The following is a 21,577-nucleotide window of genomic DNA, read 5'->3' on the forward strand; positions in this document are numbered from 1 at the left end:
CCAGTAGGCTCGTTCATGATTACAGTTTCTCAAAGGAGATTTTTTTTTCATCTTCCCAGTCTCAGCTTCCTTTTCTTTCTACTTCTTTCCTTAAAAATTTTAATGTTTTATGGGGCACCTGGGTGGCTCAGTCGTTAAGCTGGAAGGCTCATGCCTTCAGCTTAGGGCATGATCCCAGAGTCCTGGGATCGAGCCCCACATCGGGCTCCTCCGCTGGGAGCCTGCTTCTTCCTCTCCTACTCCCCCTGCTTGTGTTCCCTCTCTCGCTGGCTGTATCTCTCTGTGTCAAATAAATAAAATCTTAAAAAAATTTTTTTAATGTTTTATTTAATATATCTAAAATAATATAATTTAAACAAAAATATAAAAATTACTTAAAATTTAAAGAACTATTTAAAGGATATCATACTTCCATTTTTTTAATACTGAGCCTTTGAAACCCAGTGTGCATTTACACTCCCCAACACATCTCAGTTCAGACCAGTCACTTTCAAGTTCCCAGAGATGTGTGTGGCTTGTGGCTGCCATATTAGATAGTGCAGATTTAGCCCAGACAAAGGCATCAGTATGCAGTTTTTCTCCCCACTTCTGTGTGTGGTGGGTTTACTTTTTTTCACCCTTGTTCTGAGTTGTTGGGATTTTTATCTTTTTGCAGAAGTATTCTATAAGACTCCTTAACTTATGGGGCCGTAGGCTTTATAAGCCAGTCTTCCTTCTTGCCTGCACCCTTCAGAGCAGAAGGTGTAAGGTAACAGGGTCCTACAGATAATCTCAGTTTAGAGGATTTGTGGCTTCTGCTGATTCTTTATTTTCTCCCTTCCCATCTTCCCTCCCCCCATCCCAGTGCACAACACAAGCTGCCCATTGAGTTATCAGAAAGTGAGCAAGGTGAAGAAATAGAACATTATTATCTCCAGAAGATCCCCTCATGCCCCCTCCCAATCACTATCTCCCAAATGTAACAACTATCTTGAATTCTAACACTAAATGGTAGTTACACCCATTTTTTACTTTATACAAATGGTATCATACAGTATTTTTTCTTTTTTTTGTTGATATTTGAGTTATTTCCAGTTTGGCTATTGGGAATAATTCTTTGAACCATGTGCACACATTTGTATGGGTTCTATATCTAGAAATAGACTAGTAGCTACAGAGAGTATTTGTATGTTCAGTGTAGTTGATAATGCTAAGCAGTTTTCCAAAGTTGACATTCCACGTAGCAGTGTATAAGAGTTCCTGTTAATCCACATCCTCTGAACTTTTGGCCTTTTCATTTTAATTTTTAATTTTAGCCACTTTGGTGGGTGTATAGTGGTATCTCAGTGTAATGTTAATATGCATTTCATATTACATAAAAAGTTTGTGTAGAAATGGCAAAAATGCCCAATAATCCTACCGAAAATGGGCTAGAGATGAACAGTTTACAGAAAAATAAATGCAAATGATTCTTAACCATTTGAAAAGATACTCATCCTCACTCATAAAAATGGAAATGTAAATTGAAACTAGACTGAGATATTTACTACTTAACTGTTTGCAAAAATGCAGACTTTGCCAACATATCCTTCTGGTAAGGCCCTGGCCAGTGGGAGCTCTCATATATTGTTGGTAGAAAGGTATATCTTCCTCTGACCTATTTATTTATTTATTTGTCAGAGAGAGAGAAAGATAGAGAGCACAAGTAAGGGGAACGGCAGGCGGAGAGAGAAGCAGGCTCACTGCTGAGCAAGGAGGCCAAGGTGGGACTCAGTCCCAGGACCCTGGGATCGTGACCTTAGCCGAAGGCAGGCACTTAACCGACTGAGCCACTCAGGTGTCCCTGACCTTTATTTTCAACTTTCCTGTATCCTTATCTTTTAGATATTTCTCTTCTGAGCAGCATGTAGGCTTTTTTCAGTCTGACAATTTTAGACCCTTATTTGGAAGACTTAATCCGTAATGTAATCTGATAACATTTGATTTAAATCTAACTCTTAGTGCTTTCTGTTTGTCTTACTTATTTTAAGTTCTTTTTTTTTTTTTTTCTTTCTTTCTTTGAGGTATTTTTTTTACAATTTTCTGTTTTTCCATCTGGGTCAGTTACACAGAAATATATTAGTTGTATTGGTAGGTTACTCTAGAGATTACAGCACCCTTCCTTACTTTATCAAGGACTAATATAATATCGGTACTTCTGCCCTTTTTGGATAACGCAAGGAGCAATACATGTTTTAATTCTGCATGTGTGTTATATGTCTCACAATCATTATTCTTATTGCAGTCTGTGCAGTAAGTATTCACATAGATTTACCAGCATCATTGTTCTTCATTTCTTCTTCCACCTCCAGACTTCAATTGGAATCATGCTTGAAGAATACCATTTAATGTACTTCCTCAGGTGTGAGTCATATGCTGATGTCATGTCGTCTCAGTTTTTATTCTTCTGGAAACATCTTTATTTGTCAAAGATGTTTATATTGGTATAGAGTTGTACGTTAACAGTTTTCTTCAAGCCCCAGAAGACATCCTCTCATAGTCTTTTGGCTTCCGTTGCTTCTTTAGAGAAGTCACTATCAGTTTAATTCTTGTCCCTTGGGAGGTAACCTGTAACACTTTTTTCTGCCGTCTTGAAAATTTTCATCTTTGATTTTCAACAGTTTTACTTTGATGTGCTCAGATACATGTGTAGATGTGATGTATGTGTGTTTTGAGTCTGTGGCTTATGTGTCATCATTTTGAGGAAATTTCCAGCTTTTGTCTTCTCAGGTAGTGCTTCTGTTCCACTCTTTTTCACTTTTCCTGTGGGGATCCAATTACACGTATGTAATGACTTCTCATAATATCTCCTGTCTGAAGTCGAATCCCCAATTAAGTGCAATGTTACTTTAATGGTTTATCTATGGTAGCTTTTGTTGGTTTACAACTTGATGTTTTCAGATAAGTAATGGTAAATACTGAATAATCTGTTTATAACAGCAAAAAAAATCTGATTCTGTATGGAAAAGCACTGAGCAATGTATAGCCCTCTTATTTTGTGACTAAGTAACATTTTCGTAAAGTTTTATTTTTTGATTTGTCCATCATTTTCACCAAATGGCCTCCTTACCTAAACTCCTAAGCCAGCTTTCACAGCATACTCTTTCTTTTGATGCCATCACTGTTCTCTAGGAAAAGTAATCTGTATGGTGGTATGCAGGGTGTTCTAGAAGAGATACTTTCGATAGAAAGAAACTGGAAATAAATGTATTAGTACATGTATAAAGTGGTGAGGAATACATAGATTATTTAGACAATGGAATTTTTTTTTTAATGGTACAGGTTTCTTCTTATACTTCATATACTTTTCAAATTCTGACATGAGTTTTCTGATTATCTTCTGAAATGTTTCTGTGTTTAGTGGAAGGTATAAAATAGGGGTAAGAATTTCTTCGTGAATAGCAGTAAGATTTCAAAAGTTACATATATATATATAATAATTTTATAATCTTGTCATATGGAATTAGCCTTTTAAAAAGTATGAATTTTGGGGGTGCCTGGGTGGCTCAGTCGTTTAAGCTTCTGACTCTGATTTCAGCTCAAGTCGTGATCTCATGGGTCCTGAGATCAAGACTTATGTTGGGGCTCTGTGCTCGGCGGGGAATCTACTTGGGTTCTCTCTGTCTGACCCTCGCCCTGTGCACTCTGTCTCTCTCTCTCTCTCTAAAATAAATAAATGAGTCTTTTAAAAAAATTTAAAAAGTGTGAATTATTGACTAGTTGTGAAAAAATTATTCAATAAAGTAAGCAGTGTTTTCTCTTCCTACAGACCTTTAATATTGATGTACGGCAGTTACATTGGGCAGAATATATAGAGAACTACTGCATGGGGACTAAGAAATACGTATTGAATGAGGAAATGTCTGGCCTCCCTGCAGCTAGAAAACATCTGAACAAGTAAGTTTTTTACTTGATTTCATCTTGTCTTCCTTATGAAACATTATGCAGGTTTTTTTGTTTTTTATTTTTTTTGGTAAGTGAAAGATATTGCTAGTGTAATATATTGCATTTAGGAAGAGTGCTTACCTTTGGACTTTCGAAACTATGGTAGTATTAATTTAGCGTATGATTGTTGAAACTTATTATCAATTTATACTGTTCCTTAGCACTAATTTCAAGTGGAATTTGGTTTTGAAAGTCACTATTATCTTTCCTTATATTGCTACTGAAGAAGATATTAGGAGAAAATAAAAATGTATTTTAAACTAGAGGTAGTTTATTTGGAGGAGTTTTTGTTTGTTTTTGCCCTAGTCGGATACATCTTTGGAAGGGAAAAAGAGAAAATAATACATCATTCAGCATAGAATTTTTTCTTTGTTTATAAAACCAGAGTTATAATTATTCCCTTAGTCTCATTACAAACGTAACATATAGTTATTGTTTTAAAAACCTCAGACCACACAGAAAAATCATTGTTATCCCATAATTCAAAGATGCAGTTAGTTTCAGTAGTAACCTCTTTCATTTGTAGTGTTTTGTTTTGTTTTGTTTTGTTTTTTTTAAAGATTTTATTTATTTATTCAACAGAGATAGAGACAGCCAGCGAGAGAGGGAACACAAGCAGGGGGAGTGGGAGAGGAAGAAGCAGGCTCCTAGTGGAAGAGCCTGATGTGGGGCTCGATCCCACAACGCCGGGATCACGCCCTGAGCCCAAGGCAGATGCTTAACCGCTGTGTCACTCAGGCGCCCCTCATTTGTAGTGTTTTTATAATTCAATTTTTATAACAGTTTTTAAGCCCTTCACATCATTCTTCTTGTACCTCCAACTTGTATGAGGTTTTGCAGAGCAACTAGTTGCGTAGTTGAGGAAAGAGAAGCATAGGGAAGTTGTGTTCGCCTAGGTCATACATATTAGGTGGCAAAGGAAACTAAAATACTTACCTTTGACTCCTAATTTACAGCTCTTTTGTTTTTTATATCGTTTGTATATTATAGTCCTATCTTGGACTGCCTGTTGAAGTTAATGGAATTTATGTAGCATTGTTACATATCTGAACGTTTGTATTCTTTTCTAACACCATTAAAATTATAAAAAACATTTTGAAACATGAGCACAATAACGTTAATATTACTCTTTGAGAATGGGAGGGTCCTCCTATATACACTAGTACCATGTTTCATTCATGGATGAGGATTTGTCCATTGGCCTTTGATCATGTGACTGTCACCTGTAACTGAAGAATTTCATTTGTCTGACAACTTGGAAGTTGTTAGAGATGTTAAAGATGTTTAAAAAATGTTTATTTTTTCTAGAGATGATGTATATAATGAACAAACCTTTCTAGATTAGATAGGAAGCTCCAGAAATACAAGGGTCATGTCTGTTTTACCTACAATATACTTAGTACTGGTCACAAAGAAAGATGTTCAGAAATACTTGTTGAATGAATAAGTTTGCATCCCAAATATACTGTTACAAAAAACCTTTGCGTTATTCATTGTTAATAGAGGTAATGTGTTGTTTGATGGACTGTATGGTAAAGTCTGACTTTTGCTAAGTTTCTAACTTAAGGGCTTGTAATTAATTTTTAAATAGGTTTCAAATCAATAACGGATTTGAAAACTGAGCATCAATTATCTGCAAAGCAAAAATATTTTCCTAGGAAATATTGTCTGATAGCGTCTCTTGATTTGCTTTCCAGGTTGAGGAACATACGGTATGGTTTCAATACTATCCTTGTGATCCTGATTTGGCGCATTTTTATTGCAAGATCACAAATGGCAAGAAACATCTGGTACTTTGTGGTTAGTTTGTGTTACAAGTTTCTGTCATACTTCAGAGCGTCCAGCACTATGAGATACTGAAGACAAGAATTTAGCATTAGAACATCTATGCATATGGTGGTCTAAATGCACAAAATGTAAAATGTACTTAAGTCATCTCACCTTTTGTCAAGACATTAAACCATCTTAGATCAGAGCGTGGAGTAAAGTATGGTACATTTTATGTAACATTTTAATGTTTATGCTTATAAAAATCTAGTGAACACACTGTGGTTATGCCAGCTCAAATCTACAATAGCCACCAAAACCATGACTTAACATTTTGATCCCTGGGGACAAGGGGTGGGATGAGGGTAGGAGTGGGGAAATAGGAACACTGACCAGTATAACTGTGCAATTCTGGAACATATTAATTAAAATATGCCTTAACATATAGTGAATTTCTAACTCTAATATATAGTGCAGTGGAAAGCATTTATTTGGACAGGAATACTTAGCTAAGTTGGTAGATATTTCAGTCTTCAGTGTTTGATTTTTCTCATCAGTTGAAGTGGGTTTTAGTTTTGTTAAAACTGTAGCCAAACTGTTTTTGAGTCATTCTGTAAGTTATTGAGTGGTCTCCAACATGAAAGACATATTCTCATTTTCCTTTCTGATTAGTGGTCTGATACACATCATTTTTGTATAAACGATCAGTTGCTTCCATAATCAGAAGGCCATGTATTATTGTAAAGACCCTACTGGATCTAAATGGGTTTGAGAATCCATATCAGCATATGCTATGTATTTTTTGAAGGAAAATGAGAATGAATTCGGTAAGACTATTAGTATCAAAAAGAACAGAAATATAAATTTTTCTTGTCCACATTATGACCAAATAAAAATCAGTCCTGTGAAATTTTGTTCATGTTTTGAAGTTGGAGGATTTCTTGAGAACTTTGGTAAAAGGGGATGCAGGTGGGGAGGGATTCACCATATTTGTGCTCTCTCCCCTTTATACATTTTATTAACAGGACTTTTAAAAGGCTTATACAGTCTTTCCAATGAAAACTGAAAGTGCTTTATTACGGAAGAATGTATTTGCAGGTAGTCATGACATTACGAAAATGTTCTCACGTGTGTAAACACATACTAAACTTTTGACCTTGAGAGCTGAATTCCTTCAAGAAAAATAAAATAGTGCATAAAATAACGTGTATAAAATTAAATAAAGGACTTTATTTACATACCACATAAAGTAGCAAATTGTTAAATGAGTTTCAAGATACCATTTATTTTTTCTGCATGTAGTTTTAGCTTTAGAAAGAAATGCATTATAGAAACAAGTAATAGCAAGAAAATTAATGTATATTTTAATGATACATTATTATTATTCCCTTTCAACCTTAATAGTAGTTAACTGTCCTTACTGTTTTAACATACATTTGATTTAACAGGTTGATCAACATAACATGTTCCACTTTAGCTGATCAAGTTGTACTATATTTAAATCATCAACAATATACCTTGAATGTGTTTAATGAGGTCAGTTCACAGTACAAAAAGTTACATAGAACTTTACATCTTGATTTTCTCTGCCAATTTAAATGCAATGTGTAAGAAGTTTATTTTGTTATTGTGAAAAAAACTAAATGTAAAGGAAACCACCATCTTCCATGCAGGTGCATGATCTTGAAAAGGAAAAATGCTTCCATGTTGAAGCCAGATTTTCTGTAGTAAAACTTTTAAACGTTATTTGAAAAGAAATATGTATATAAATATATATCTATTCTTTGAAATGATACTAAGTCTCTGGTCTAGGACCATATCTTGTATAAGATATGAGAGACCATGACAGTGTCTGAAAATGGAATAAATGATGATGCCTTTAACTTAAAGTGGCCCACTAATTACCTGTAGATGCTCTATACATTGAGTACCCATCTCTCCAAATACATTTCCATAATATATTGAAAACGTGCTAACATTTGTATGATGTTTATACTTCTGCCGAATATACTTAGAATCAGATGAATAGTCTTCGTATTGCAGAAGAATTAGGTACAACTTTGACAGGCATGTGAAGTACAGAAGGGGGTATGTCTTCTGACCTGTGTCATTAGTTCTTGTAATCCAACGTAAAGAAATGCTAGCTGGGACGGGTGCTGAGGCCACTGCATTAATGTTGTGTGTTTGTTTCGAATTCTGTTGTCAGAAGAAACTAATGAATAAATTAATATCATTTTAGAACTTAGTTCTAAAATTAGTATGAAGAGTATATAGGTTGCTAATCCCCACCAACTAGACTTTAAGCTTGACTCAAAGATTTTGGAAATAATTTTTGCTTTTGTCATTTGCTAGACCTGGTTTTTAGTTATGTATGATTATGTTTTCTACACAAACTCAGTTTTTAACACGGTAACCTAATTAAATTTAATATTTCATTTAATTCATTTGCTAAAGCTGTATTGTAAAACATTTGTTTTTTTCCCCACTATTCACTCTTGATTCTGTACATTTGTCAATTGTGACATCATATGTGGCTATATTGCAATATGACTTGGCAACATTAATATGTTTTAAAACTCAACAAAGAGGCATGGCAATACACTCTTTGACTTAAGAATGGTATAAACATGGTATAAAAATGGTAATAAAGTTTGGAAGCAGGGAGGAAAAAAATCTTATTTCTCCCCTTTTTTTGTGTGTAGACGTCTGTAGTAACTGGTTCAGGGTTTTTTGCTTTTTTGTTTTAAATGTAAATTGATAATCTTTTATAAGAAGTAAATAGAAGCATTATTGGGTGCCTTTGTTTGTAAACCAAAAAGTAATAAATGAATCCCTATATTTCCATTATAGTATTTATTGTATTTTTACAATAATTTTCCTGAAAACTATACTGAAAATATTACCTGTCAGATAATGTGGTTAGAATTATAGGAAGCAGACGTCACGTATACTACTTGCCTTTTTTTAGGTACCTTATTACCTCTTCTATCCTAATGTTATTTGAGTTTCTTATAAGCATTTTAGGGGAAGCATATGGACGGGGTGAATACCTTTCATTAAAGTATTATTTTTACATATTGTCTGGAATGAGGTAGTTTTTCTGTTTTCCGAAAACAATCCCAGGAGACTGCCAGGGTCTCATTTAGGCTCCAGCTACTCTCCTCCACGTTGATGATAGAATTTTAATTTATAGGTGCATTTGTAGTAATCTATCTGTTGAGTAAGGATGAGGGAATCACTCCCTAGTAATAGATATTAACTGTAAAAAAGAAGGTATTGGGCTGGGTTCAGGTGAGTGTAAATGGCCTTCCAAGAATGCTTTCCCGGCTGCCTCCAAGCCCTCACTTGAAACCACTAGCACTGATTTGCTCTACTTTGAGAAAAACTCTCTAAACTTTAGCATGAGAAACTAGAGGCTGGAAGGTATGCTGCATAACTTGATATAGAAATGAGTTAGGGGCGCCTGGGTGGCACAGCGGTTAAGCGTCTGCCTTCGGCTCAGGGCGTGATCTGGCGTTATGGGATCGAGCCCCACATCAGGCTCCTCTGCTATGAGCCTGCTTCTTCCTCTCCCCCTCCCCCTGCTTGTATTCCCTCTCTCGCTGGCTGTCTCTATCTCTGTCAAATAAATAAGTAAAATCTTAAAAAAAAAAAAAAAAGAAAGAAATCAGTTAAACTTATAGTCTCTGTGATAAAAGAAATAACTATTTTCTTATTGAATTAATGTTTTTATCTTAAAGCATTTTCTAGTCATAGAATGAATTTATCTTTTTTTTTTTTTGGTGGTATGCTCTTCCATTTCTGTTACTCTTAAGATTCCTAACCTAATCATCTTTGTCAATTGAGCATAGTTGTGCATAATTGTTAAATAATCCCTTTGATTTTTCTTTATTAAAGAAAAGTTTGAGTAACATTAAGTTTGATGTGCTCCTTTTGCAAATTTATGGCTCTAAAATACATTTATATAGAAAAATGTAAAGTGATAAGTATGAGTTCAGTGTCTTTACTTTGGGCCTGAACTCAGAGGAATAAGGCTGGCTGTAACTGTCTTTTTCTTTTCTTTCCTTCTTTTCTTTTTTTTTTTGGTCACAGATCACAGACACTGCCTATAATTTTATACAAGAAGAAGAGAGGCAGTAGAGTGGAGATTTTTCTGAATTCATTAAAATATACAAATATTCATAGTTATTCTCTTTGAAATATTTACCTTAAGATTCTCTACTAGTCGTTTAACTTCGTTCTCATGTTACAGCTTCATGGAGTTCAATTAGGTGTCCTCCAAAGATGCTTTGAAGGCAGAATTCTGTTATTTTCTGCTGGTTGTACAGAAAACCTAGTACATTCTCACTCTCTGTCTCTCATGCGTAAATCTGTGAAGAACCCTTGTGTTTTGTGACCAAGGAATAACTAGAAAGTGTTAGGTCGAACCATATAAAAATGCTAATATTTGATCATCTTAGACCTTCATGTTTTAGAGCTAGTTTTTGGTTTTATTCTTTTATTTTTTTTTTATTTTTTTAATTTTTTTTTTAAATTTTATTTTATTATATTATGTTAATCACCATACAGTACATCCCTAATGAATCAAACTTTACATCGGAATCTGGGGATGTACTGGTTTTATTCTTTTAAACAAACATCTGAACCTGAACATACAGATGCATGTAGTCTTATTTTAAAAAGTCATCCTGGGAGATTGTATATTTCATCAGTGCTTAAGTTTTTGTCATTTAACACCTAATTTTCTGCTTTATGTTGTGTCTTTCACAGGATCTTGTCATTTCTCCCAGCTTGAGTCTTGGTTTCTTGAAAGGAAAACCAGCCTTACACCTTTCATGTTATAGAAATAATACTAGTGAACATTTGTTGAGGACTTGGTATGTGTCAGGCAGTATTCTAAACATTTTATATATATTCACTCATTTATGCCTTTTCTGCAGTGCTTTGAGGAGGGTACCTCTATCACCTGTGGTAACTAAAGCAGACGACGATAGTAACGGTTTACTCACGTTATCCTGGTAGTGGCAGAGCCAAGCTTTGAACTCAGGTAGTCTAGCTCCAAGGCCCCACTACACAATGCCCATAACACTATACTGTCTTTCACTGTAGAAACACAAATGTTTCTGGACTATTCAGAGAAGTTGTCTGACATGCTGTTGTACTAAATGTCTTTATTGGCTCTCTCGTTTTGAAACCTAGCAGTCACCAGAACGTTCAGAATTTATTATGGTTTTATGCTGTGTTTTATATTGCAATTATCTGTTTATATGTTCATATCACTCTCCACACTGTAAGCCTCTCAGTGGTCCAGACCTGAATATAACACACTACCTACCCTTTAGGATTTTGTGACTTAACATAGGAAAGTAAACATAATTTTAATGTGACATATAAAGAAAGAGAAGGACGAAATGCTAACAGCACTGCTTAGTATTTCAGGGAAGAGCTCCTATCAACATAACATTGAAGTTGTGGTTGTACGTTTGATTGGGAGAATGCTGGGATAAGGGTGCATTCCATGTATAGAGAAGAGGTTTGTAAAGGCTGGGAAGTGTGGAGCAGTGAGGAAATATTTTGGTGCTATGGGGATAAGATGACGAAGAAAAGATGAGGCCGTTGGAGGTCAACTGAGGGCCTTTACATAGTTAGAATTAGCTATGCAGGGGGGTGCCTGGCTGGCTCAGATGGTTGGGCATCTGCCTTTGGCTCAGGTAGTGATCTCCAGGTCCTGGGGTTGAGCCCCACGTTGGGCTCCCGGCTCAGCAGGAAGAGGGAGAACTGTACTCTGCGGTTAACCACGGGATAGTGTGTCAAAGATGCTGACCTGGGAGTGTTAATTTACAGAACAATCTGTGTATTTGTACAGAAATGGCAGTGGAATCCGCTGAAAAATCCAAAAGAGTCACAGTTTTGCATGTTTTTGTTATCTGCCTTTATCTTATTTTTCTCCAGTGGAGATGTTTTTGTGTGTGTCTTTTTGAGATGATGCTGATACGTCTGCCCTAGTGCCAAGGAGGATCCCTGGGTAACATCATGCTAAATGCTGTCCAGGACCTGAGTACTGACATTTCTTCAAGAAACAGTCCATTTGCTCTGTAATTTGATGGTCTGTTAAGCGAACAGTATGGATATTTACACAATGTGCTTGCCCGTCAAGTGCGTCTGACAAGACAGGAGATGTAGAAGGGTGCTCTTAACATGATGAGTTAGGACAAAACTGAAATTATACATTGAGGGAATGGGGGGTTGAAGACGTCAGAGCAGGGTGGGCAGTTCTTACAGCGCATTGAGCACACCTCTTACGTCAGAGGAAAACAATTCAAAAGTTGGCCCAGGCCTGTAAGATGCATTCTGGCATAGTGGGCAAGAAGGCAGGTGATACAGCCAGGTCAGAGCACAAAACACACAGACACAGTCACTTCTAAAATGTAGGAAGTACAGTTACAACTTTTTCATTAAAACAGAGAAGCAAAATCATATAGTGGAAAAAGCATTAGTTTGCTGTGAGATGAGGTATGAGGACTGCCACCTCCCAGCTGTGTGGCCATGAGTGCGTCATTTAGCCTCTCAGCCCCACCTTCCACATCTATAAAATACCTACCTGGGAGTGTAGTAATAAAGTGAATATAAAGTGTCTGATACATACGAAGTGTTCAGTAACTACTCCCTCAAAATCACCATAAACGTCCAAGGAATAAAACTGGAATAATTACAGAATGAATTCTGTTAAGGCAACCCAACTTACATCCTCTGATTCTACACTGTGATTTTCCCGTTTCTGATATTTCTGTCACATTTGTTTTGTCCTTAACAGATTCTGAACACTTTTTATAGAAATATAAGAAACAGTTCCCTTTTCCCCTGCAACGTTAGTATCACTTTCAGTGAGCACTGCTCTCCGCTGTGGCTCTTCTGCCACCAATTGCTCTTGCTCACTGGGATGGAAGGAGGGTCCTTCGAAACTTCCTCATCCAAGGACAAAACTCCCACTTAGTCATTTCACTGAGGGCGGAATTCTTTAAAGATGGTCAGTTCCCAAACCATCGATTTCCATAGAATTGTTAGCCACACGCCTTTTGACAACTAACCCTCTTTCTCTACCCCAGTGACCTGTAGTCTGCTGGTTGTCAAGCGGTTTTTCTTCCTTCTGGGGCGAGAGATGTAGAGCATATGACCTGGGCCTAATTGGTGTTCTCAGAACATTTTGGGAGTTCCCCTCTTCTTGCTCATATTTAAGAGAGAAAACCTGAAATGTAAAACTTTTTTCTAATTATTTATATAGCGTGGCTCCTAGAATATTTCACATTGCGTTAGCTCTGTAGTCCTCACACTGAAAAATGAAAAGCCTCAGGAAGATCAGTGGCCTGTAATTAGAAAAAACTTTAAACTGTTGTGAAACAACGTGTGGAAATCATCCCACCCTCACGTATATGCATTTATGATCTTCCTGTTTGAGCCTCCTTCCTCAGATCGAAAATCTTCGGAAGAGTCTCACAACTAGAAATTGCAGGGTATTGTGTGTTCGGAAATCGTGAAATCACAGGTTCTTAGCTTTAGATTTGGGTCTGTGCTTCACCAGGCATTCCATACAGCTTTTTTACCCTTTTTCATTTTCAAAGGAGAATGTACAGTGTTTCCACATTTAGTTGTCAGGATTTTGGTTTTGGGGGTTTTTGGCTTAATTTTTTTTTCCCATTGAAGCTTAAGCCAGTACATACACAAATAAACCTGGTTACCTTTTACCTTTTTCCCTTGGCTAGAATGAGTTAAGTTTCTAATTCTTATAGTCCTCACTCTGGAGTCTCCCCCTACCCCCACCTTTGCCCCAAGAGAAGGTTCCTGTGTGTGGTGTTCTTTTGCCCCTGCAGACCCACACTCCTCTGTTCTGCAGCTGCTCTTTGCAACTGATTTCAGTGCCTCCAGTCTGGTTCCTCTCCAAAGCACACTTTTCCAGCAGCTGAATGATTTTCCTAAATCACAAATCTGTTCATGTTCACCCCTATATATAAAACCTTAAGTGACTCCCCTTTTGTACACTGCCCCCAGGATCAAGTCCATACTCATAGCACAATTTCAACACCTCGTTATGATCTGGACAACTCCACATCTCTCACATTCTTCCTATCCCTCCTGTCCAAACCACTTGCCTTTCTACCAAAATTCTAATCTTTCTCTTGTCTTGATCATGATATATCCTTATACCTGCAAAATTTTATCTGTTCCCACCGTATTTCATGCTTCAGTTTAGGCATCAAGTCTGGATCAGGAATGCTTTCAACTGCAAATATCCAAAAACCCAGATTGCAGCTAATTTTTCTAATTTTTTGCTACCGTTGGTTTGTCACCATCATCATTGCTGATATTATTTATAATGGTAAGATCAGTCTCCTTTTGTTCTGAAGTGATCAGTAGTTCTGATAAAACTCCATTCTACATTCTCATTCCCCTGGTCCAAACCAGGGATCACAAACAGGTTTTATCTTAGCTATTACTGCTAATCGGTTAATAACTGATATCTGTGTAGAAAAAATTTTGAAACTCGAGATGCTAAGCAGAAGAGAATGCCTTGCACGAACATTTAGTGATGTCTGTCATTGGTGCAGAAAGCAAGCATGGCATGTGTGCAGTGTATCTGCCATCTTTTGCCAAACTTCTGTGTCTCTAAGTGACTTGGTGTTAAAAGCGTTTCACAGTTAGCTTGTCTGTATGGAAAAGCACAATTCTAGAATAGGAAAGCATTATGATTATTTTTCTTATTAGCATTAATAAAGTGCATTATTCCACTTCTCTTTTTTTAAAGATTTTATTTATTTATTTGACAGAGCACAAGTAGGGGGAGCGGCAGGCAGAGGGAGAGGGAGAAGAAGGCTCCCTGCTCAATGCGGGGCGTGAACCCAGGATCCTGGGATCATGACCTGAGCTGAAGGCAGACGTTTAACTGACTGAGCCACCCAGGCGCGCCAACATTATTCTACTTTAAATGATAAAACAGCCTCACTTTTCTAGGATTAAACCCAATTTAGTTGTATATTTATTATCTTTTGTTTGTATACACTACTGAATTCAGCTTTCTAGTATTTCTGCTCATCAGTCTACTTTAAATTATTGTTACACCACTTAACATGAGAACCCTACAAGGGTATTTCCATTTACCTCTCCCATTCTTCCTGCCTTTGTCAAACTTTTTTTTTTAACTTTTCTAAATGTTACAAACTGCAGTACATTGTTAATATTTTTGTTTCAAATAGTCAACTGTGTTTCTTGTGAATGAACTTAAGAAAACAAAATGTATTGAACATTTCTGGAGTTCTTTCTTCCTTCATGTAGATCCATATTTCCAACTTACCCTTTCCATTTGGCCTGAAAACATGAACATTTCTGGTAGTGTAGGTCTGCTGGTGGAGAGTCCTTCAGCTTTTTTTTTTTTATCTGGAAATGTCTTTAGTTCATCTTTGTTTTAAAGGATATTTTTCCTGGAAAAAGAATTCTAGTTAAACCCATCTAGTAAACCCATCTAGTAAAATTTCATCCAGATAGTATAACTTTTAGTTTTCGAATTAGCATTTAGTTCTTTTTTTATAGTTTTCATTTCTCTACTAAGATTTCTTACATCCATCATTTCCTTTAAATCTTCCATATACTTATAATAGCTCTTTTGAAGTCCTTGGCTGTTAATTCCAATGCCATGTCCTCTGAGTCTGTGGGTATTTTTGGTTTTGCCTGGAAACATGAACATCTCTGGTAGTGTAGGTCTGCTGGTGGAGACCTACTCCTATGTACAGCCCTTCTGAGCTCCTCACTCAGTGCCTGGGTGCCATTTTATTCTGGCTAGTCAGAACACAAATACCGTGGATTGTACAACCTTCAGAATCTCCATTTAGCTTACACAGACCCCGATAGATAACTTTTCTGACAGACATGTGGTATCTTGCTATGTGCATCTACAGATTAGTATTTGGCCAAAAACCCAGTGGGGTCCATATGCAAATTTCAGGAGCTACTGCCCTGAGAAACTTACACCTTTCTGGTATCCTGAATTTCAATTTCCAAGCACCTCAGCAGCTCCAGGCTCTGATCCTTGCTTCTTTCACCTAGCAAGACTGCCCTCAATCCTAGGCTTCCTAAGGCCCTGGAAGTCCCTCCTGAGAGAGCCAGCTGATCTTGGTACTGTTTCTGGCTGTAATCAGGAAGGTCCGTTTGTCCCACTAGACCCAGCTGGGGCAGCCAGCTCCCTGTCCCTGACATATGCCTGCTAAGTCCATCTGCACACTTTTGTCTTCCAAACAAGAGAACTCCACCAGAGGTGTCAGTGGAAGGGGTGGGATTGGAGGGGCCTTAGTTCCTCTATCATCTCCACTAACACTCTCTAGCCATTGCTTGGTATTCTTGATAGGGATTCATTTTTCTCAAATGTGTGAGAAGCTTGCATATAAGAATGCTTGAAAATAGTGCTATCTTTGTCTGTAAATTTAAAAAATTAATGTGGCCACTTGGATTCTTGGGAACAGACTCTGGGTTGGGGTTTTAGGATCAGCCTGTTTACTAGGGACCAAGACCTGTGAAAAGGAGGGAGTGGCAGCAGGCTTGGCAGAGGAGGAAATTAAACTGTGTTGGAGGCCGGATAAGGCTTCAGCTCTCTAGTAGGGACTTTGAGAGTCACTACTGCCTTAGGTGTCTTGCATCAAGCCCACCTCACTCAGCCACCAGATATGTGCTGGCCCAGTTAGGGCAGAACTTTGGGCATGGCAACTCTTGAGCTGAGGCAGACCCTGCAGGAGCTGACCTCAGAGGCTGTCTGCTGACCACACTGCATTTGAGCAGCACATCATCCCTTGAAGGGGAATGTGGTGGTACATCTCCCATGTCTACCACAAAAGACAAAACAAAACAAAACAAAACAAAACAAAAACTTGCTATAGAAATGCAATTTTAAGACAAATACCCTCACTGATCTTCCTAACCTGATTGTTACTCCTAAGCTCCATGTAGTTAGAAATTCTGGAGTCAGCTAGACTCATCTTTTGAAATACCAGGAAGTAGTGAGGACTAGACTATCATGGAGCCTCACTGGGATAAAGTTGGGGTAGGGGCCCCTTGGCAGTCTCCAATATGCATTGATGCATACATCCATCCACTTGTCCATCTCTCCATGTGTCTGCCCACGGATGTTCCCTGTGCTAGGCTCTTGGTCAGGTGTTGGGAAGGTACCTGTGGCTACAACTCTTCTGTCTTCAGGGAACTCAGAGACAGTGATGGGGGGACATCACAAGAGAGCACAGCAGCCCTCACTGTGACCCAGGCGGATGACTGGACCTACAGCAAGAGAGCCTCAGCTAGTCCGTCGTTCCCACTGCTTCTGGGCCCAGAAACCAGTGTCAAGCAAGTGGGAGGCATTCAGAAGTCAGCCTATGGGGAGAAGAATCGGCATGAGGCCATGAGCAGGGCTTAGCTGGCGATAGCAGCCAAAGGAAGAGTCAGGCCTGGGCATGGGATGCATGGGGTGAGCAAAGGCCATGGGCTCTAGGGCAGACCATGTGGACATAGGATGCAGCTGAGTTTTGAGGGACCAGTGAACATGCAGTGAATCCAGAAATGAAGGAGTGAGTAAACAGGCTGGGCAGATGTAGGAGTGGAGTGGGGTAAGGCACCAGTGGTGTCTGTGACCAGCAGGAGCGGCATAGTTTCAAGTGCAGAGAGAAGGTCCACTTCCTCTGGGGTAGGAGGGTACTGTTGCTCAATGTGCTTTCTCAGATATGCTTACTTGGTGATTCCTTACTCTCTTCCTTATGCTCTGTTGACTTCCCCCTGACCCAGGGCTGACCCAGGAGGCTGGGTTAAGGGATTGACTGGGGAGCCTGCCCATTAGCATCTTCAAAGAGAGAAAGTCACAGTGAATGAGAATGAAAGAAGGGGAGATCGGCCTTGAAATGGGCACCTGCCTGGAAACTCACTTGGGGACCATGACTCTTCCCTGAGGGCTTGGGCCAGCAGAGCAGAGGTGGACCCAGAACAATGACTGCCCCCCCCGCCCCCCCGCAGTGCAGCGAGATACCCCAGATCAGTCTTAGGCTGCAGGCATTTCTCATTTCCCCTTCCTCCTCCTCCTCCTGTACCTCTGTTCAACTCTGGTCCTCATCACCTCTTATCCCAATGACTTCACCACTCCCACTCCCTAATAGATCCACTTCCTCCTCTCTGGCACTCCTCAGATTCATTCTAGGTAACCAGAATAATCTTTCTAAAGCACACAACTGATCATTTCACTCATCTGCCAGACACTTTGATGTCTTTCCACTGCCTTAAAGTAAAGTATGGTCTCTTCAATATAGTCTATAAAACCATCCTTGATCTGGCTCCTGTTGGCTCCTCTGCCTTTCCTTCTCTCTGCCTACCTTGCATTTTATACTCAGGTAACAGCAAGCTGAAGCCTGCTTTGCTTGTGCTGTTCCTTCTGTCTAGAATGTCGTCTCTAACTTTAACTTTCTGTACTCATTGTTAAGGCTCGATCCAGGTGTTCCTTCTCGAAGACACACTTGTCTGATCTACCTGTCCCTTCTCTATGATAGGTTTTGGCACTACTGCATTGTAGTTACTTATGCAAAAGAGTGTACTAGCTGAGGCTAGAATGGGAGTCAGAATTGGTGGACTAGGCACCGTCTTGGATTCTATTCACATGGGCTGATAAGCATGAGGGTAGTTTGGGGGTAGTGTGGGATTGGAAAACAAAGATGGGAGATAGGAACGCATTGGGGCTGTTCATAAGAGGCGTTTATTCTCTGCCAAACCTCTTGAAATGTTGGTGAGTCTTGGTGGAGAGGTGAGTCACACACCCTGGGCTCAGACAATGCAAACTTGGGGTTTCCTGGTGACAAAGTCCAGTGCGAATGTGAGGAGAGGCCATCTCTCCTCCTTGGCATGGAACCCAGTATCACTCTGGCACCCTGAGGCCTAGAGTTTCAGGGGGTATCCTTGGTACCCAGCCCTACCACGTATGGGTTGCACCCAAAACAAAGGTCTGGGAGTAGGGCTCAAGTCCACCCGAAGCAAGGAAGAGCTTCCTCTATTTTGTGTCGAAGGCTTTGCGGTCTTGTGGCAACCATATTGGAATAGCTGTGGGTTTGTCATTTATTGGCATGTGGACGCTCCTTTTTGCAGCTGTAAAGATAGAGGACATTGACAAGGAAGAATCTGGGCGATATGTGTGTGAGGGTTAAGTGTTGGTTAAACTGATGGATTGGTTCAGGATTATATGTCAGATACTCTTTGGGAATTTCAAGAAATATTTGAGGGACACTGCAGGGAATTAAAGTCTCTGAGTGAGTTAGTTGAATTCATGGGCCCCATTTATATTCACAAGCTATATTCACTGGGAGCATTGAGTTAACATCTTCAGTTTCCCCGCAAAATCTGATTGGACTATTCTTGTTCCCTTTTCGCTCCCCGCCCAAGCTCCGTTCCCCTTCCTGCTTCGGTTCCGTAGCTCTCCTGGGCCCCGTTCTGAATTGAGTGAGGGCCAAGAGAGCTGTGGGCTTAGAAACCTCACAGCATCCCTGCGGCCCTCTGCAGACCGCATCCTGCCGGGTGCTGAAAAAGATGCCTGTCTTCATTGCCTGCGCACTGCCTGGACTTGGGTCCCTTTTTTCCTCCCTTCCATTTTCTCATGACAGAGGAATAGGGGAAGTTGGGGAAAGAACAAAGGCCTTTAGAGTCAGATCTAGGTTCAGGGTCTGGCCGTGTCACTTGAGCACCTTAGACAACTCATTTACCTCTCTGAGTCTGTTTTCTCACCTGTAAAATAAGTTACTGTGAAGATGGAATGTGATCAGTATGTAATGTACCCAGGATGATGCCTGACTCAAAGTTAACTTGCTTAATAAGTGCTAGCTAGCTCTTCCGATCATTAACAGGCAAGTCTGGGAGCACAAGCTCTGGCCTGCTCCTGGGATGAAGACCTTCCTACCAGCTCAGAGCAGAGATTCTGACAACCTCGTGGTGCCATCTTTACTCAACCTGAAGAGACACGAGCAACATGAAATGCAGATTTTCTTTCACCGCGCTGGGACACCAGCTCTGGGAAGTGAATTCAGTTTGGCAAATGGTTTTAAGTGCCTGTTTGTGTCAGCACTTAGTCTGGAGTTTCAAAGGGAGGGTGGCATCAGGACAACCCACTGGGAATCTGAGGAAGAGGCCGTGGGTGAGGGGAGGGTGGGGTGTAAGCCTTGGGAGCACAGCTTACCCCGTATGAGCACCCCCACCAACAGCTTCTCCCTCCCAGAACCCTGCAGGGACATCAGGCCGGCGTTTAGAACCAGAAGACCTATCCCGGTAGATGGGAAGGCATTCGGTGGCTTTGTGTCCCCTGCAAGAGGGCCTGAAACCCATAATCTAGCCAGGAGACCCTTCTCAGCTTGCCCCTACTTTATTTCTCCACCTACCTCTCTCTCTCAAGCTTCCCTTTCCCCACCCTGACGATCGATGCTCAGTTTCTCAACGGAGCTGCTACGGCCATTTCAGGCAGCACGACTGTCCTATACGTTTATGGACATTTGGCCTCACTGGCCTCCACTCACTGAATGCCTGTAGCCCGCACCCCCTACCATTCATTTCCAAGTGCCTCCCCCCTTTCCCAAGTGTACCAGGCACTCTTTGCACTTGCTTGTTCCTCTGCCTGGAATGTCCCTTCTCACCCCCACCTCTCCACGAAGCCCTTCAGGAACACCCAGCTCGAATGTCACATCCTTGGACACTTCTCTTAATTCCCCGAGGCCCAGTCACAGCTGTGGTCCCTCCCCGTTAGTGGTAGGGATCACCACTATTGGATGGCTGTTCTGAGGTCCATTTCCTTCCAGAAGGACCAGACCACGTCTTAGAACCTTTTGTGTACTTCTCTGAGATGCAAAAGGCGCTTCACATACGGGTCCTCAGGGAAAGCCTGCATCTTCCTTGGCGTGGGGCAGGGTAGGGCGGCACTTGGGGGGACCTGGTGGGGACACGGCTTGGCTTCCCCTACCACCCGGTGGGGGATCCAGCGCCCCGCCTTGGAGCAATGGAAAGAGCGGCTGGGCCGGCAGCCAGAGGCCCGCTGACTGCCGCGCGCTGGCAGGAGCCTGGGTCGTGCAGCAGCCCTCGTGATTATTATCACTGCAACGACCTCTGTTCTGCAGCTATTTACGGTTTGAGGAGCTTGCACTTCACGCATATTATTGCGCCCAAACCACAGGGCAACCGTGTGAAGTCGGGGAGCAGGAGTTCTTAGTCTTATCTTACGGATGGATAAAGGGAGGTGAATAATGTCAATAACATTAGCTGCTACTACAAAAATAGCATCTCTTCCTCTCCCACCTCCTGTCTTTTCCCTAGCCTAAGGATTGAGTGGTTCCTAGGTGCCAGGCAATAGCCCGAGGGATTTACCCACATCATGTCACAGACTCCCTGATGGGGCTTTTCCTGTCTGAGAGTGAGGGCAAGTCCCTAAAGCCATGTGCCTGCGCATTTCAAAGCAGCACCATTCGATAGAAATATAATGTAGAACACATATGTAATTTAAATTTTCTAGTAGCCGTATTTTTAAAAAAAGGAAAAGAGGTGAAATCAATTTTAATGAGATATTTAACTCAGCCAGTATATCAAAAGATTATTCCAATGTCTAATCAATATAAAAATATTAATGAAATATTTGATATTCCTTTATTCATACTGAGTCTTTGAAAGCGGGTGTGTCGCTTATATTTTCAGTTTGGACCAGCCGTACTTCAAGTGCTTAGTAGCTGTATGTGGCCAGTGGCCAGTGGCTGCCATATTGCATAGTGTGGTTCTAAAGAAAGGAATTTGGCTATCCAGTTAGCCT

General features: G+C 40.1%; 1 protein-coding gene across 2 annotated transcripts in view; it reads left to right on the plus strand.

Moving 5' to 3' along the window:
* Positions 1-8,577, plus strand: part of FAR1 (fatty acyl-CoA reductase 1) — a 66,724-nt gene extending 58,147 nt beyond the window's left edge. For both annotated transcript variants that reach the window (XM_034644638.1, XM_034644637.1), the window contains 2 exons: positions 3,788-3,915; positions 5,661-8,577. In XM_034644638.1, coding sequence (XP_034500529.1) covers positions 3,788-3,915; positions 5,661-5,823 — 291 coding nt within the window. In that variant the 3' untranslated portion in view covers positions 5,824-8,577. The remainder of the gene's footprint in view (positions 1-3,787; positions 3,916-5,660) is intronic.
* Positions 8,578-21,577: the final 13,000 nt, after the last annotated feature.

This window comes from Ailuropoda melanoleuca, chromosome 16, assembly GCF_002007445.2.
Source record: "Ailuropoda melanoleuca isolate Jingjing chromosome 16, ASM200744v2, whole genome shotgun sequence".
In the NCBI taxonomy this organism is placed as follows: Eukaryota; Metazoa; Chordata; class Mammalia; order Carnivora; family Ursidae; genus Ailuropoda; species Ailuropoda melanoleuca.